The 18,984-nt window shown below is 42.3% G+C and overlaps 1 protein-coding gene across 1 annotated transcript in view; it reads left to right on the top strand.

Moving 5' to 3' along the window:
• Positions 1 to 16,699, top strand: part of SLC28A3 (solute carrier family 28 member 3) — a 65,930-nt gene extending 49,231 nt beyond the window's left edge. The window contains exons 11-18 of the mRNA XM_055350883.2: positions 2,238 to 2,363; positions 4,349 to 4,479; positions 6,423 to 6,591; positions 6,995 to 7,192; positions 11,652 to 11,733; positions 12,461 to 12,559; positions 13,153 to 13,273; positions 14,197 to 16,699. Of these exons, the coding sequence (XP_055206858.2) occupies positions 2,238 to 2,363; positions 4,349 to 4,479; positions 6,423 to 6,591; positions 6,995 to 7,192; positions 11,652 to 11,733; positions 12,461 to 12,559; positions 13,153 to 13,273; positions 14,197 to 14,323 (1,053 nt within the window). The 3' untranslated portion in view covers positions 14,324 to 16,699. The remainder of the gene's footprint in view (positions 1 to 2,237; positions 2,364 to 4,348; positions 4,480 to 6,422; positions 6,592 to 6,994; positions 7,193 to 11,651; positions 11,734 to 12,460; positions 12,560 to 13,152; positions 13,274 to 14,196) is intronic.
• The last annotated feature ends 2,285 nt before the right edge of the window (positions 16,700 to 18,984 follow it).

The raw sequence follows: 18,984 nt of genomic DNA, 5'->3' as shown, positions 1-18,984 counted from the left end.
GAGACAGAGAGACAGAGAGAGACAGAGAGACAGAGAGACAGAGAGAGAGAGAGAGACAGAGAGACAGAGAGACACAGAAAGAAATTCCTTTTAACAGTCTGGGTATGGTATGTAGAATTGGGTTCTTGAGAATGTTTATGAAGAGGATGGAAGGTTGTCATTTTATTAAAGCATAGACATAGAGCTTCTCATATAGATTCTCAATAAATCTGAATTTAGTGATTGTGAGGTTTCTGGTCAACTCTTCAGAGGCTGGTAGCTCTTCCACTTGAATGGATTTCACTATCTCGAAATCTCCAAGCTACAAACGTGGAACAGTCAGCCTCCCATTCTAAACTATAATGCCTGTGGCAATGCAGGAGACCAAGAAAGCCTTTCCACCAACAACCATTCAACTGTGTAAACACTTGAGCTTATTCTCAACTTGTCTGAACTGGCCAATATTCTGTCTTTGCTGAGCCTGAAGAAAAATGCTTTTAGGTTTTTCTCTTCTCATCAAAAATAAGCTTTTAGGCTTCAATTTTCACCTCCCTGTTCCATCACATGGAGAAATGCTCTTTGGCCTGAAGCCCATTTAAGCAAATAAATATCATGCCAAGGAGTGTCCCTCAAAATAGCAGCATGGCTAAGGGGTGGATCAGTAATAAATTGTAATAAGCCCCTCATCACTCCAGATATGCAGCTTCAGGCAGAATGGAGTCACATGCCACAAAAACCAGGTATGAATTCTTGCCAGCACCACTGCCCAAGGAAACTGAATTTGAAGCAAAAATCAAGTCACTCAGAAAAACACATAGCCCCAAATCCCAGGCTTACAACTGCTCCGGGCAGGCTGAAACTTCTTGTTGGTAAGCCAACAAGAAGCACGGGCCTCTACTCTAAAGACTATGCTTATGGCTGGGCGCAGTGGCTCACGCCTGTAATCCCAGCACTTTGGGAGGCCAAGGCAGGCAGATCACCTGAGATCAGGAGTTTGAGACCAGCCTGACCAACACGGAGAAACCCCGTCTCTACTAAAAACACAAAATTAGCTGGGCATGGTGGCGTATGCCTGGAATCCCAGCTACTCAGGAGGCTGAGGCAGGAGAATTGCTTGAACCCAGGAGGTGGAGGTTGCAGTGAGCCAAGATCATGCCATTGCACTCCAGCCTGGGCAACAAGAGCAAAACTCTGTCTCAAAAAAGAAAAAAACCTATGCTTACTAGCCTGGAGCATAGTCTTTAGAGTGGGGGCCCATCCCATGCTTCCTTCCCTAGGAGTTGAAATTATTATAATTACAGTCATAAAATCTCTCAGGACTAATTAGGGCACCATCTTGAGTTGACTGCTCCTACCTGCGGGGTAAGAGGGCTCCCGCACAGGGTTCCTATTTAGTCGGTAAATCGAGGCTCCACACATTCAATCTTACAGAACAATTAGAGATAATAAGGAGAAAATTGTAAAACTGCACACAAGCTTCTGTGATGTTCAATTTGATACTTAATATGCTAAAAGTACAGCTATTATCTATGGAGAGCCCCATGCCGCAGGCTGCCTGTCCTCCTTAATGGGATTCAAGCCTTTACAACTACACTCTGTCTGCTTCTTCCTTTCCACCCATCAGAGAGGGGTCTCTGATTCTCAATTACAGAAGGGCCTGCGGGCACCTGTTCTTGTTATTGCTGAGGTTGTTTGTTTGTTTGTTTTTAATGCTTGTGTCTATTTCTCTGAGGTCAGGAAACAGGTTTAGGGTCTGTCAAGGTGAAGTTGGAAGACAGGAAGCCACAGTGGCTTAGAAATCACCCATCCAGAAGGTCAGGCCACTGGATAGAGTCAGTTGGCCCTTAGAAAAGTGCACCAAGTCATCACAGAGTCCAGTCCTAGGCTGGGTGGAGGCCTTCTATGTCTAGCCTCACGAATTTTACAAAATTTATACATGACCACATATGGAAACTGATCTAGAGTTCGAATAACCCAGACGTCGATGGTGTGGGTTCTCAAATTTGAGCATGCATTGGAATCACCCGGAAAGCTTGTGAAAATACAGATTGCTGGCCCCCACCCTTGGAGTTTCTAATTTAGTAAATCGAAATAATTTGCATTTCTAATGAGTTTCCAGGTGACGCTGATGGAGCTGGTCTGAGGTTCACTCTTAGAAACTGTCTGCTTTAAAGAATAAAATTATGAGTAGATTGACATGCCTTCCCCGCCCCCACACAGATTTAAAAAGGAATCTGGTCACCCTTCTTTGTCTCCAGACGGAGTCTCCACTGCTGGTCCGACCATATTTACCTTACATCACCAAGTCTGAACTCCACGCCATCATGACCGCCGGGTTCTCTACCATTGCTGGAAGCGTCCTAGGTGCATACATTTCTTTTGGGGTAAGAATGTTTTGGAATTATGAAAACACCAACCTCTTCTTTCTTTACTATTGTTATTTCTTTTCTTTTCCATTGCTGGTGGAAAAAGGAGGCCAAGAGAGTGTCTTTTTTTGCCATATGGCAAAAGTTGGTCACAGTTGCTTTGGCATTTGAACATAGGGATCCCAAGGAGTTTCGGGGCTTCATATACCTGCTGCCTAAATGTGAGTTCTATCTGCAGAATAAAAACAGAAAAATGCAATCATATGATAAAGTTGCTTTGGTTGAAAATTTAAATCTGTTAAAAAAAAAAAATTATTACATCAGTCAAGGTGATCTGGACTGGGAGTCAGTAAACTATGGCCCATGGGCCAAATCCCAATTGCTCCTGTTTTTGGAAATGAATTATTGGAAAGCAACTACTTCTATTCATTTGTCTATGGCAGCTTTCATGCTACAGAGTTGAGTCATTGTGATCCACAAAGACAACAATATTTATTCTCTGGCCCTTTACAGAAAAACTTTTCTGACCCCTGGTCTAGAGCAGTGATTCTCAAACCTTTCTGCACGTTAGAATCACCTGGGAGCTTTTAAATTCTCTAATGCCCAGGTCCATATCTCAGAGTAATTAAACTACAGTTCCTTGGGATGAGACCCAGCCATCAATATTTTTTAAAACTCCTCAGATTCTAATGTACAACCAAGTTTGAGAGTTGGCAGTCTGTAGTATAAGGCTAGAGAATGTTATAACTGGTGCGTGCACCCCAACCCATAGAGCTTACAAGCCACACATAGACACAGTCCCCAATATTGAAACTGAGTAACACAGCCCAGTCACTGTGTGACTCAGGAGACTAGGATTTCTTACAAAATAAGTGGGCTTCATTGTGGGTCTTCATCCAGGCCTTGGAGTGCCAATTAGTAGGAAGAGGCAAGAAGAAAGGAGCAAAGGACACCTGTGGAATGAGCAGCTTGAGTGGATCATCTGGGGAATGCCATCCCCACTGTAGAAATGCTGCCTCAAAAATGTTCTGGGGGGAACAGGAACAGGGAGGGAGGTGTTGATCCTGGAATTCTGAAAATATGTGGAAGAGAATCCAGAAACCATGTGAGGGCAGGTAGGAAGGGGAACGAGTGGACCTGCAATAAAGAAAACAGAAGTCGTGTACAGATTAAAGGGCCACCAGATCAATGAAGATTGTGTAAAGGCACCAAGGACCTCAGGAGAGCAAAAGGAAGATGGAGAGAGGAGAATATACACATCTGCACGTGAATCATGAGTCCCTTCTCCACTCCCCATCCCCTCCCCATCCCCTATCTAAAATGATGTAATGAGGCTGGGCGTGGTGGCACATGCCTGTAATCCCAGCACTTTGAGGGACCAAGGCAGGCAGATCACCTGAGGTTGGGAGTTCAAGACCAGCCTGGCTAACATGGTTGAAACCCCATCTCTACTAAAAGATACAAAAATTAGCTAGGTGTGGTGGTGGGCTCCTGTAATCCCAGCTACTCAAGAAGCTGAAGCAGGAGAATCGCTTGACCAGGGAGGCGGAGGTTGCAGGGAGCCAAGATCGCACCACTGCACCCCTGGGTGACGGAGCAAGACTCCATCTCAAAAAAAAAAAAAAAGTTGTAATGACATACATGCTTTAGGGGCTCTCTGAACATTCAAAAGGGCAACAGAGAGGTTGAGGACTCTTCCTTGAAAGTTTCCACAACACAGGATTAATTCTTTTCTGAAACGATCGGATTTTGGTTTTATGCTTCTCCCCAGGGATGTGGTCAATTAGCACAAATGTCTCCCTTATCCCTCAGCCTCTCAAGGTGATGCCCGCGACTTGGCTCAATGAGCTAGAGTGGCTCTTCCAGACCTCCAAAGAAACATTGTCTTCTGGCATAGAAACAACCCCTGCCCTGTTTCTTCCCTTGCGGAGCTCTTGGACCCTTCCTCTGAACATAAGAAAAAAGCTAATCCCAGGTTTGCCTTCTTTCTTCTGAAATTGCAGGTTCCATCCTCCCACTTGTTAACAGCATCAGTTATGTCAGCACCTGCGTCATTGGCTGCTGCTAAACTCTTTTGGCCTGAGACAGAAAAACCTAAAATAACCCTCAAGAATGCCATGAAAATGGAAAGTGGGTAAGTGTGACACATTCACCTAATTAATGACTACCCAAGCCGGGGCGGGGGACTCCAGATTCAATGTACAGCAAAAATTTGATAACTGGAAAGCACAGTGAATTACAATATTAAAGTCAGTCCAAAGACTATTTAGACTTCACAAAAAGAAGTCTTATTTTATTTCCTTTTTTTGAGTCTTGCTCAAAAAAGACTTTTTTAAAGTTGCTCTGTCACTCAAACTGGAGTGCAGTGGTATGAACACAGCTCACTGCAGCCTCAACATCCCAGGCTCAAGTTATCCTCCCACCTCAGCCTCTTAAGTAGCTGATACTACAGGCATGCACCACCACTTTCAGCTAATTTTTAAGTTTTTTAGAAACAGGGTCTCACTACGTTGCCCAGGCCGATCTCCAGCTCCTGGGCTCAAGGGATCCTCCTGCCTCAGCCTCCCAAAGTGCTGGGACCTGGCCAAAATCTTGTTTAATACTTGACATAAACCTCTCTAAATACCTAATGTCAATACATTTCCATAGCTGTTTGTTGTAAAGATATTTCTTTATAAATATAGCAGAGTGTTTATGGAGCCTTGGTTTAGACAGAAAGCCATAGGATGACCACTTCTGGAGGTTCCTCCTATAAGAAAGCTGGTTCCTTTTCTTTTGCTCTGTGAAAAAGAAAGAAAAACAGAGTGGAAAAGACTAAGGGATTTAGGATGTTCAAGAGTATTTCATTGAATAACAGAATTCATCAGCAACCAACATGTGTCTGAAATTCACCCATACTTGTATGTAGATAAAGTCAACCGTGAGCGAAAAAGCAAGTTACCGAAGAATACAGCGTAATTCCACTTATAAAGTTACTCAGTGTGCAGACTTGCACAATGTTTTTTTTTGTTTGTTTGTTTGTTTTGACAGGGTCTCACTCTGTCACCCAGGCTGAGCTCAAGTGATCCTCCCACCTCAGCCCCTTGAGTAGCTAGGACTACGGGCACGCACCACCACACCCAGCTAATTTTTGTACTTTTTGTAGCGACAGTATTTCACCATGTTGTCCAGACTGGTCTCAAACTCCTGGGCTCAAGCAATCTACCTGCCTCGGCTTCCCAAAGTGCTGGGATTATAGGGTGTGAGCCACTGCACCCGGACACACAATGTATTTTTTAGGGAATACAGACATGTAGGAAAACTGTATAGAAAGGGGATGATGAGTGAATTTCAGGAAGACAGATACCTCTGAGATTAGAGGGGAGGATGAGATCAAAGAAGAGTACACAGGGGGATTCAAAGTGATGGTGGCACTCCATTTTTAAACGAGGTGATGGATTTACAGGCTTCCTTGGATCATTGGTTTGTTGTTGGTTTTGAATCATTAGTTTTTATACCATTTGTATTTTATAACTATTCTCTGGCAGCTACTTGTAATAAAAATCATTTTTAAACTTGTAATTTTTTATCATTTTCCAATTTTTTATTATAAATGTCCCCAAATTTAAAAAGTAATGTAAGTTACCCAGAGACTCTGGAGGCTAAGACAAGAGGATCGCTTAAGCCCAGAAGTTCAAGACCAGCCTGCGCCATGTAGCATGACCTCGTCTCTTAAAAAAAAAAAAAAAATTAGCCAAGCATGGTGGCACACACCTGTAGTCCCAGCTATTCAGGAGGCTGAGGAAGGAGGATCACTTGAGCCCAGGAGTTGGAGGCTCCAATGAGCTATGATCGCACCACTTTACTCCAGCCTGAGACACAGAACAAGACCCTATCTCTTTAAAAACAAGAACAAACATGGTTAAATACTCATATGCCCACTTCATGATGTCGTGGGATTCAGGTGAGTATTTTGAGCAAGGCAGGGGCCTTAGAGTTTGTCTCTTATCTAAGCTCTGATTATGCTACTTCTGCACCAATGGTGTCCATCCCCTGACAACTCCTTGGTAATTCTGGAATTGCTATTTCTTGATAAAGTGATTCAGGGAATCTTCTAGAAGCTGCAACACAGGGAGCATCCTCCTCCATCTCCCTGGTGGCCAACATCGCTGTGAATCTGATTGCCTTCCTGGCCCTGCTGTCTTTTATGAATTCAGCCCTGTCCTGGTTTGGAAACATGTTTGACTACCCACAGCTGAGTTTTGAGGTATAATCACATCACGCCCCTGCCCTCTGTTTTGTTTCTGCCTATCTTTGTTTAAAAATAAAATAGATTTGTAAACAGCCCACCCTAACAACCTCAGTAGACTCTTCCACACCGTAGAAGCTTCTCATGCATCCCCCAACTTCCCACCCACCTTTTCTCTGTCTCCTATCCCCCTCCTTCCCCACAACGACAGTCAGGCTCTCCTGGCCCCTTCCCCAAGAATCCAGCTTCCTTCAAATGACCGATTTCTAGCCCTGATTCCTGATGGGTAAAGATGGGCAAGGGAAGAAGGAATTTCTGTGCCTAAAGGAGACAGAGGGGTCAGGAACAGTGTTGTCACCAAGGAGGCAAAACTGAAAGCAAATCACTATTCTAACCAAGTGTCTACTTTTGGTTTCTGTAGCTAATCTGCTCCTACATCTTCATGCCCTTTTCCTTCATGATGGGAGTGGAATGGCAGGACAGCTTTATGGTTGCCAGACTCATAGGTTATAAGACCTTCTTCAATGAATTTGTGGCTTATGAGCACCTCTCAAAATGGATCCACTTGAGGAAAGAAGGTGGACCCAAATTTGTAAACGGTGTGCAGCAATATATATCAGTGAGTAAATATTTTAATTTCTCAGTACATTTCTTCATCACATACCTGCATTCGTCTATTACTTATGCCTCTGTGTGTCAAGCACTATGCCAGGCACCTGGGATAGATTAGAGAGCAAAACAACCTAAAATCCATTGCTCATGGAGTTTATAATGTACATAGCACTTCCTAACTTTCAGTTATGTTGAATTAGAGTGTGCGTGTGTGTGTAGACACAGCTAATCATTGCCATTGTAATCATCTACTTTTGAGGACTGTGGACACAGACCCAGAGTCACATGAGCTGGGACTGCAATCAATCAACCAAAATTTGTTGAATGCCTTTTATGTGCAATGCGCTGAGTACTGAGGCCATAGCAAGTCATGGGGCCCCTGCCCTCATAGTCTAGTGGCTAACAGTCTAGTGATCTTAAAGCACTCTCCCTTTGAACTTAATGGATTCTGTGAGCTCTGAGAAACTGTCCAAAAGTAACATGCCTGGACATCCTCGAGAGTTAGTGTAGCATCATCACTGCTCTCCACGCGGATGAGGGAGAGAAAAGGCTCAGAGTCTGTGATCTGAAAGCCTTGAGACAAGCACCCATAATTATGTCAGGACTTCAGGTCAATAGCTTGCAAGGAGGCATTCACATCTGCCTGGCCTTTGGTGGGATGAGGAACTCAGGTGAGGTCATGTTTGTAGTTGAGTTTGCAACTTTCTTCCCTGGAGAACAGAATTGTCACACTGGAAACTCTTAAGGAAATGATGAACATTCCTGAGCACCCCTAGTACTCATTGAAACAATCCATTTGGAGTTAATGTTCCAGGCATGTATTTGGTTTAAAAATGAAAGGGGAGGAAAAGCAGCCTGCCTAAGGTTCTGAGTCTGCTCACCCACAAACAACACTACCATCCTTCCCAGCTTCCCAAAGAACAAGCCTGCAGATTTACTCCCACATAGCACATCAGTGTAACAGCCCACTCCTGGGGAGCACTGATTTACATTTTACAGCTGGGGCATTTTGACCCAACACATCTGACATGAGCAGGGACTCTGTAGATTTCCCTGTTCTCGCATGTTCATTCTTCAACTAACCTCCCAGTAAAGCTTGGCCAATTATCCTCATTGTTTAGATGCCACCAAAACCAGTTTGTTTCCCTGCCAAAAGTAAACAATAGGCTAAATTAAGTGAAATGTTTTCTATCCCCAATTGCCAGTTGCCAGGAGAGAATCGTTTTGTTAATGAGCAAACCGGGCTCTGCGTTCTGGCAGCACGAAGCAATTTTGTGGAAAGGTTATTACGAGGGTAGAGACAGAACAGTAGAGCTGATTGAGTTTAGGGGTGAGTCCAACCAAAGGCAGGCACAGAGAGAACATTTGGAAACAGGAGCTCAGTGGCCTCTGCTATTGTTGAATCATGATGGGAAACGCATTTTGTTTCTCCAAATTTCTAATTTGCAATCAACAAAATGCAGATGAGTCCCAGCAATTTTTGTTCACAACCTAGAAGTGGAGAAGGGCGTCCCAACAGTCTCCTGGAAAAGGTGCCACAGAACAGAACATACCATGTGGGTCCGTGAGGCAAAACCCCAGTGATATCCACTGAATTATGCCCATGCCGACCTCCATCTGAGATAAGAGGGAGAATACTATGCAGCCCCCATGCCCCTAGGATGAGCCCTTTATTCCATCACTTTCTCTTTCCTAAAGATAATACTTTGCCTGTTTTTATTCATTTGTTTACATGTAACACATACCATAGTATAGAATTCAAAAGGTCCAAGAAAAGATAAAGGAAAAAGTAAGGCATCCTTCTTATTTCTCTGGAGCTCTTCTCCCTGGAACGTATACTCACTGTTTTTAACCTTGTCCTTTGCACTTAATAATGTGTCTCAGGTACCTTTCCACATCAGTGCCTGTGACATAGTATTCTATTGTATAGCACACCGTAATTCATCTTAACCAGTCCCATGCTGATAAGCAGTTATCTGTTTTTTCACTATCAGAGATAGTGTTAAAATGACCATCCTGTACGTATGGCATCTTTGCCTGTGCAGACACAAGGAGAGCTGTGAGGTGTGTTATTAATATTTTCCTAGTACGGTGCATCTCTTTTCATCACATCATCTTGCACATTTGTGGGCAAAGTCAACCTGGAATTATCCCAGACTCCTTTTTCTCTTCTAAAACCCATCATGGCCACATCTGTGTATCCCCTTCTCAGTTATCCCTGGAAAGGGGAAAGAGGAGTTTCAAGCTCTTTATGTCATCTTTCTCCCCACAATCTCTTAATAAGCATGCCTGGTTTTGAAGCCAGCTGAACTAAATGAAAAGCACTAGAATAAAAGTGGGGAACAAGGACAGCTTTTCCAGGAAGGGTAGACTGCATACCTACTTGAAATATTTTTTTTCCTGCCAGCTGTATGCGCGCTGATGGAAAATATCAACAAAGGAGAGTTCTCAGAAACCATGAGAGAGAAGAGGGGCCTTGGAATCAACAAAAATCTTACCATGGCCACTTGAGTCTTGAATGAGTGTAGCATTGCTCGGTTTGTTCTTTGAACAAAATCATAGGGTTTTGAGAATATTGGAAAAGTATTGCTTCAGTCACGTGGGTACCTTTGTCAGACTGGGTATGCCTCTGGTGAACAACAGAGTACACGGAATCTTCTGAGCTTCCTATAGTCAGTCCTCAAACTGAGGAAAAATTGTCTGGCCTAAGCAGAATCTCTTGAGTCACAGGGCCACACCCTTGCTTTCACGAATTCATCTTCCATCCTCTGACTGCCCCGTGAAAGGGATGTTCCTTCTCCTACTTCCAACTGGGCATCCTAACTTTCCCACGGAGTGGTCAGAGTTGTGGTACACACACCATGGCCAGACTATAAGGAAGCTCCTGTGATAGCTGAGAATCTCATTTTTACTAACATAATTATTTTTAAATTATATCCTTTTCACTGAATTATCATTTACATACCAACTTAAGGGCTCAGTTTTGATGTCACCTGTGTAACCACAACTATAATCAACATATAGACTATCTCCATCACACCTTTAAAAAAAAAAAAAAGTTTTCCTCATGGCCATTTGTAGTCAACAACCCCACTCCCATCCCCATCCAAAGACCTAGTCCCAGGCAACCAATAGCCAGTCTTTCACTGTAAATTATGTTTGCATATTCTAGAATTTCTTTTATTTTTATTATTATTTTTGAAATGGAGTCTCACTCTGTCGCCCAGGCTGTAAGGCAACGGTGCGATCTCAGCTCACTGCAACCTCTGCCTCCCGGGTTCAAGTGATTCTCCTGCCTCAGCCTCCCGAGTAGCTGGGATTACAGGCACACACCATCATGCCTGGCTAATGTTTTGTTTGTTTGTTTGTTTGTTTTTTGTATTTTTCGTAGAGGCAGTGTTTCACCATGTTGGCCAGGATGGTCTTGAACTCCTCACCTCAAGTGATCTACCCGCCTCGGCCTCCCAAAGTGCTGGGATTACAGGCATGAGCCACCGCACCCAGCCCTAGAATTTCATATACATTTGCTCACTTAGCATTCATGTTTTTGCATGTATTTCCTTTTTATTGCAAAGCAGCATTTCATTTTATGGGTATCCACAATTGTTTATCCATTTGCCTACTGAATGACATTCAAGTTGTTTCCAGCATGAGGCTATTTAATAAAGCTGCCATATATATTTATGTACAATCTTTTTGTGGCATGTGTTTTTGTTTCTCCTAGAAAAATTGCTGGGTCATTCAGGCAGAGCAAGTAAACTTAAGAAGAAACTTCCATACTGTTTCAAAAACAGACTGTGTCATTTTACATTCCCACCAGCAGTGTATAAAAGTTCTAGTCACTTCACATCCTTGTCAACACTTTGTATTTTTTAATTTTAGTGGAGGTATAGTAGTATCTCATTGTGGCTTTATTTTGCATTTCCCTGGTGATTAATGATGTTGAACATCTTTTCATGTACTTTTTGGTTATTTACATAGCTTTTGTGAAGTATCCAAATCTCTATCCATTTTTCCTTGGCTGTTGGTCATCTTATTGAGTTATAACAGTTCTTTATATAGTCTGAATAAGTCCTTTTTCAAGTAAATGTAATGTGAATATTTTCTGGGACCAATTTTGTATCTCCAGCAACTAGTCCTGTCCCTGGCACACTGTAGCAGATGGCCAGGTCATATGGAATATTAGAAGGTATTATTGACCAGGAAGCAGCATTTGTAGAAGCCAAGGCTACCAATTGTAAGCCCTTTGTAGAGAGTCACTGAGTCCACACAGCCCCCTTCCATCTTCCCACAAAATTCAAGTGGAGATGGTAAAAGAGGTCTAGGAAGTAATGGGTATTTGATACCATGGACTGTGCACTTATTTGTCAATATTGAATTTATGGTCAAAATGAAGCCCAGTTGGATGTCAGATTTGTTAAGCCAGATCAGATTGTGTATACATATGTGTTTATGCTTGCTTACAGATTCGTTCTGAGATAATTGCCACTTACGCTCTCTGTGGTTTTGCCAATATCGGGTCCCTAGGAATCGTGATCGGCGGACTCAGTAAGTGAAAAGAACATTCTTCAACAACACAGATGTGCCATAGACATGCTTGGATCCCCATTTTGCTCTGTACTGTTATGTCAGAAAAAACAAAGCCCTTTGCAACAGTCATGAGTCCTCTGGGGTCTATTTTTTTAATCTCTAGTCTGCAATATAGTTTTCCCTTGCACACCCAAGCTGACCTCAGGAAAAATTTTCTCAAACATACAGATGCTTTTCCCAGCCCAGGGGTGACCTGTAGGCTTCACCTTACATGCCAATGCCAATAGGTTTATGATGGGCACCTGGAGAAGGATTCTGAGAGCCATTGGAAGTCCAGTGGACGAATGCTGTGATTTCTTAGTGGTGTCTGCCATGGGCATAGAAGTAGATGGTGACAGTTGAGTTGCACATCATCTCCTTAGTCTATGCCTCCTGCCACTCTTTTGCCTTGCCATGACCTCAATAAACAGCCCTTTGGATGAAACTTAGGAGGTTTTTCTTCTGTGGAGAATGAGCCTTTGAGCCTTTTGGCAAACAAGCCTCTTCCCTTCTTCCCACAGCAGAGAATTTCTCTGTATGTGGAGTTTATTACTAAGTTCTTGAATCTTGAATTTCCCAGCTAAGTTAAAGAAAAAAAAAAAAAAGTCAGCTGACCTGAGCCCAGCCTCAGAACAATTTTCAGAGGCTAAGAGTTTTAATCAGTACTTCAACATTGATCTCACATCCCTCCTTCCATGTTTCCCAGCATCCATGGCTCCTTCCAGAAAGCGTGATATCGCCTCGGGGGCAGTGAGAGCTCTGATTGCTGGGACATTGGCCTGCTTCATGACAGCCTGCATCGCAGGTACCGCACCCTGTCCTTTGTGTCCCAGTGCCCACAGGATGAATGGCAGCTTTCAGGACAGGCAGTGCCTCCAGCTTGCATGTGCAGCACACGCTGCCACAGAAAGCTGAGAGTTAGAGCTGCTCTTAAGCATATTGTAAAGTTAAATGTGTGCAGTGTGGTGGAGGAGCTAAGAACAGAATGAGGGTTCAGTGACTTCCTTAATTAATAAAATAAATGGGGCCGGGAGCAGTGGCTTACGCCTGTAATCCCAGCACACTGGGAGGCCAAGGCGGGCGGGTCACCTGATGTCAGGAGTTTGAGACCAGCTGTCAGGAGTTTGAGACCAGCCTGACCAACGTGGTGAAACCGCATCTCTACTAAAAATACAAAAATTAGCTGGGTGCGTGCCTGTAATCCCAGCTACTTGGGAGTCTGAGGCACTTGAATCGCTTGAACCCGGGAGGTGGAGGTTGCAGTGAGCCGAGATCATGCCACTACACTCTAGCCTGGGCAAAAGAGCAAGACTCTGTCTCTAAATAAATAAATATATAAATACATAAGTAAAACTAAAAAATAAATAATAAATAAATGGGACTCTGTTCCACTTCTAGGCATACTCTCCAGCACTCCTGTGGACATCAACTGCCATCACGTTTTAGAGAATGCCTTCAACTCCACTTTCCCTGGAAACACAACCAAGGTGATAGCTTGTTGCCAAAGTCTGTTGAGCAGGTATTGTATTCTTGATTATAATTTCTTTATACTCCATTAATAATCAAATCACACCTAAATATCCATTTAATTTTTTTTTTTTTTTTTTTTTTGAGACGGAGTCTTGCTCTGTCACCCAGGCTGGAGTGCAGTGGCGCAATCTCCGCTCACTCATCGACTTAATTTTATAACTTTATGACTCTATTTAAAAGTAAGAACTTATGCAGTGATTCTAACCACCTTTCACTCTGACTTTTCTCAGATAAGGCTAGCAACTATAACACTAGCTAGTGCTACTCAAGCATTTAATATGCACCCAGCTGTGTGTTACGCACTTTGTATGAATTAGCTCACTTAAACCTTGCAACCACTGCATAAGTTGGGCACTATCTTTTTTTTTTTTTTTCATTCCACAAAATTAATTAAGGCCTAGGGAAGCTATGTCTACTCCAGCAAAATTAGCACAAGCACAAGTGAGATACAAAATTCAGGTTGATCTTCCTGCTAAGCCTATGCCCTTAACTGCTACCCTCTGCTGGCTCCCCTTCAAGGGGATCCAGGCTGTCCAGACAACACGATGATCGTCTATGGTGAACAAGAAACTACCAGTGACCCATGCCAGCCACCCCCACCCTGTACAGTTTTAATTTGCAAAATCAGTGTTCCCACACAAGGTGCCATCCTTAATGTGCAAGTGTTTTATAAGGATTGATTCTATCCTATCTTTGCTTGTTATGGAGGAAATAGGGAAAGTTCTTGAGGACACCCAGAATTTAGAAGCCAAAACAAATTCCCCAGTGTCTCTGTCCTTTAATCCACCGTAACCAGAATGTGAGCAAGAAAATCAGCTTCCTGCCCTGAACTATTTTTAATGTCATTGTCTGCTCACCTACTGTTTCTGCCATCTATGGCTCATGTAACTGTTTCTTTCCACTTTCCACCAGCACTGTTGCCAAGGGTCCTGGTGAAGTCATCCCAGGAGGAAACCACAGTCTGTATTCTTTGAAGGGCTGCTGCACATTGTTGAATCCATCAACTTTTAACTGCAATGGGATCCCTAATACATTTTGAGGTCAGCCACTTCTCCAGTGGAACTCTGAAGTACAGATGCTGAATTTTCTGCTTTGGAAAGAAAAAGAAAAACAGCTATTGTCCACAGATTGATGCTTCCATAATGGAATCAGCTTTAATTGCAAGGAATGAAGAAAAACAAGAGTGGACCTTCAAAGCTACAACATTTTCCTCCTCCCCTCCCTCCCCACCAGCCCCTTCCCCACCAAGAACCGCTATGATGTCCCAAAGTGAGGTGTTGTTGATTCCAGTCTCAATGGGATTTTCTGACTTTAATGTTTGCAAGGCATTTCACCCGAATACAGCTATAAACGGCAGCTCCCAACAACTGGGCTCTGACTCACCCACACCCACTTAGTGTCCACTAAGTAGTCCAGGGTGACTCAGTTTAAGCACATCTCAGGTGAGGTCACTCTGCATATACCTTGGCTTACCTGAAATAGCCTGAACTTGAATCTCACATAAGGGAAAACTAGTCATCAATCACCAACTCACTGACTACCCTCAGGAAGTCCTGCAGAAATCAAGAGTCCTTGAGGAGAACACGTGGACCATACCAAAACCAGGGTTTAAATCCATTCTGCTTAAGAGTTCTATCAGTCAATTTAACCATAAATTACGCTACAGAAACAAACAACCCAAAAACCTCAGTGCCTTAAGGTTTATTTTTCACTCATATGTTTGTAATGATCCATGTTGGTTGTAATCCATATTGCTTCAGGACCCAGTCTAAAGGAGCAGCCTCTAAGGGGGGCATGTTGGTCTTAAGAGGGAAAAGAAAGGTGGGAACCACATGATGGCTCTTTCATCTTCCGCTAGGAAATGATACCCTTTACTTCCATGACATTCCATTAGCCAGAACAAGTCCTGTGACAGGCACGATGTCAGTCACCACAGTTAAATTATCCTGTCATAGGGAGGGATAGTGAATATTTTGCAGAAGTAATACGATACACCATAAGGGTATATAATATCCATGTCTCCCTTCAAGGAGCCATCCTGTTGTAAGCCATAGCGGTAGGCCTATTCATCTGCACATTTGGTAACGTATTCCTGGTGACAAAGCAGCTACTCTTCAATCAAAAGCCATGTAAGAAGCAGTTGAGGAAAAAAAGTCCTGGTTGAGCTCTGAAAACCTTGCGTTGATAATTTCATTGACCAGGATGGCATCAGTATCAAACTTGAAGAATGGGTGTCAGTGTCTAAGAAAAAGATTCCAGAGACAATGGTGGAGTGCTCTTTAACGAAATGCCCATCACCACTGCTCTTAATAGCATGAAGACCACATGCTGTGAGAAAACACAAACATCAATTACCAAGTCAAGAAACAGACACTGAATGTGAAAAAGGTTTTGAAATACCTTAAGTAATTTATTTTGTTTCTATTTTTCCTTCTGTTTGTGTACAAGAGTAATTTAAAAGAAAAATCTATGTGAAAATATTTGGGGTTTTTTTGTGTGTTTTGTTTTTTTGTGGTGGTGAAGGAGGAGGCCTAATGTCCAGAGGACTGTTTATCCCTGAAGTATGATATACTAAAATATTTCTCATTATTTGTATCAATTTTCCTTGGAGCTCAATGTGCCCTTGCAGTCTTCAGACTTTATTTTAGGAAAATATATTTGCATGTTTTCCCCCCATTCTCAATGTTTGGTGTCCTGGTTCATCATACCCCACAGAATGTTATGTATATGTATCATACCATTCCTCTGTGGACATGCATTTACTTTGTTTACAGGTTTTGGTTTGGGGGTTCTCTTTTTCCTACTCTGGACAGTGCATGTACATTTACTTTGCATGCTGGTGCTTTTTTTTCTATAGCAATGGTGTCTGATAGACATACGCAAGTCACATGTAATTTAAGATCTAGTAGCCACACTAAAAAACAGGTAAAATTAATTTTAATATATTTAACTCAATACATTGGAGATATTATTTCAGTAAGATATATTTTTCATTCTTATGAAACTAAGTCTGTCTGGTTTGCATATCTCAGTTGAGACACTAAAGTTTTACTGATAATACTTAATCCATGTTTAGATTTCATAAAATCTAAATTTGCAAAGTAAATTTACATGCCCATGTCGGTCTAAATGTGCTTAAAAGTTTTCCAATAACTGAAATGAGTATCAGTTTTAAATTTAAAAATTTGTTACTTGGTTACTCCATATTTCAGGTATTAATGGCTACCATATTGGTCAGAGCAGTTTCATAGGATGATTTCCCAGGTTTGAAGTGTGTGTATATTTCTGGTATTATAAGATGTCAGACTGGTTTTTGGAGAAATATGTTGTCTCAATTTTTACCTGCTTTGATATGACCTTTCTGTGTATACGTGTGACATTCCTTTATAAATGCAACATGTTCACATAGGTCCTACGCTGATTCCTTATTAGTGCTGTGCATCCTTGAACTGAGAAAGGGGGTATTATTCCTGAGCTATATTATAAGAGGATAGTAAAGGCCAAGGACCAGGAAAATGAGCTGGTTAAGCCTCTTGAGCTTGTTACCTCCAGAAACCTCACCAATACCCTGTGAACGTTGTAAGTGGCCCTTCTCCCAGTGAAAAACCTAATGGAGGTTTTTGGTGCATGGTGACGTTTTTATTCCTCTTCAGCAGACATAGAAGCTGGAGGCTGCTTGTTTTCCCCAGTTTCTCCTTCACCCACGTACATATAGTGGGCAAAGATGGCATGCCTATGTTTTTCAGCTGTTTGAGCCCGCTCACTGCTGACAGATTGTTGCTGTTGGTCTGTGCTCCCCGACCTTGCCTCAAGCCAGGGCTGCAACATCTCCTTGGGAGAACTCCATACTCTGTCCAGTCCACCCATGAAATCCAAAGCCCCTAGCCACCTCTGTGTCTTCCCACTGGTAGTTTTCCCTAGCCTGAAAGCCCCTTTTGGTATACAGTATTATGGTTCCAGATATGAGTGTTTCCTCATTTCAATGAAGATGGAAGTTTACTGCTGCTTATTCTCCGTGTTGTTTTCTATTGGCTTGCAAAAAAAGGGGAGAGGGGCAGAAATGATATTTCTCTTCGCAATCCAGAAACTGGTTATAAACAAATTCTCTGACCCTGGAGAGGCCTTAGGGTCTCAGCCAAAAATAGATTGGAGTCATGGGATACAGAGCATTGTCTGACTTTTTTTTCTCCCCATTGGTAAAGTCAACATATCCCAGCAGTTAGGTCTAAGTGACAGTCTCTGTAACTATGCAGATTACTAACAGGCATTCATTTTGCAAATGCTCCCACTTGATTGCTTTCATATTTCTGTAGTTTAATTAGGCTGGTAGGGCACTGTGAAGAGCTTAAGACGTGCACTTGTCCAATAAGACTGATTTCCAGTTACAGAACAATTCCAAAAATCAAGTATGCTTATAAAGAAGGTATTATAAGCCAACAAGGACACAGTGTGCCAGGAAGGATTAAGTTACCCTGACTGTACGGGAGTGGGGCAAGGGGAGGCAATCACTCACATTTTAAACAAACAGGTAGGAGTGCAGGACTCAATAACTGTCTCTGGTACAGGTACACCATGTTGTGCTAATGAACCATATGGTCCTAAGAAAGGCTGCTCTTTACAGCCTGTTTCTTAATTTTGTTTTAAGCTCAAGCAGGAAGAAAACCATAGACTTTTCTTTTTCTGGCTCTAAAAACTACACAACCTTGTGATAACAATGATATTTTCCTTTATATCACAAAGGCAATGTGACTGCTCCTTGGTTATAGAATGAGTACTTTCAACCTGTTTATTAGTGGGCTACTTTGCATTTTCATTCCAGGAAACTTTGGAGATTAAACAGTGAACCTACATCAAGTCAGCCCTTCTTAACCATTATGCATTTTGCAAAATGGAAGGACAGTGGCTGGTATTAGGGATATAGCCTATAGCCACAGAACAGAGAAAAGTACTCAAGTGACAACCTTGAAATTTAGTCCTCTGGCCACTGACAACCAACCACTTTGCCATGAGAAACCAGGATTAGGAAAAAACCGAAGTCTTACAAGCCATATGAACACAAAGAATTAGAGCCTACCTCTTCCAAGTACTGGCCATCCTTCCAATAATATTCATAAAATAAGAGGATAGGAAAACCTTAGGTCATTCAGAAATGCTTCATCTCTCCTTCCACCTTCTGGTCATGCAGAACTGGCAAACCCACAGATCACTATGGCCAAGAGCAGAGTTGGGGCAGTATTCCCTGGTCTAAACAAAATCCTTTCAACTGCAGGGTGCCTATCTCATTCCATGATTATTTGTCCATATGTCTAACCTCTAGAATACTAGTTCTTATGTATCTTCAGTACCTAGTACCTGGCATTCAGTAGACATTCAGTAAATATTTGTTTAACCAATGAAAGAGTGAATGAATGAGGACTGCAAAATAGCTAACCTTCACACAAGCAAGAACAGTTGACTGGCTAACTTACAGAATCTCATTAAAAATGCATACTTGTCTTAAACGTTGCAAATTGAGAAATTGAAAATCTTCCTCTCCTCTTAATCTCATTTCCTATAGTCAGTCAGTTAATATTTTGATGTCCCTGTGAATTTTTCTCTATATATGATAAACAATACAATAAGCTATAATATCAGAGTGGATGAGTCTTCTCTCTAGCCCAATGCCTGAATCACTTTCACATTTCCCCCTTCCTCTTAGCA

This window comes from Gorilla gorilla, chromosome 13 (assembly GCF_029281585.2).
Source record: "Gorilla gorilla gorilla isolate KB3781 chromosome 13, NHGRI_mGorGor1-v2.1_pri, whole genome shotgun sequence".
Classification (NCBI taxonomy): domain Eukaryota; kingdom Metazoa; phylum Chordata; class Mammalia; order Primates; family Hominidae; genus Gorilla; species Gorilla gorilla.
The sequence above is the reverse complement of the archived record's forward strand: the minus strand, read 5'-3'. Positions and strand labels throughout refer to the sequence as shown.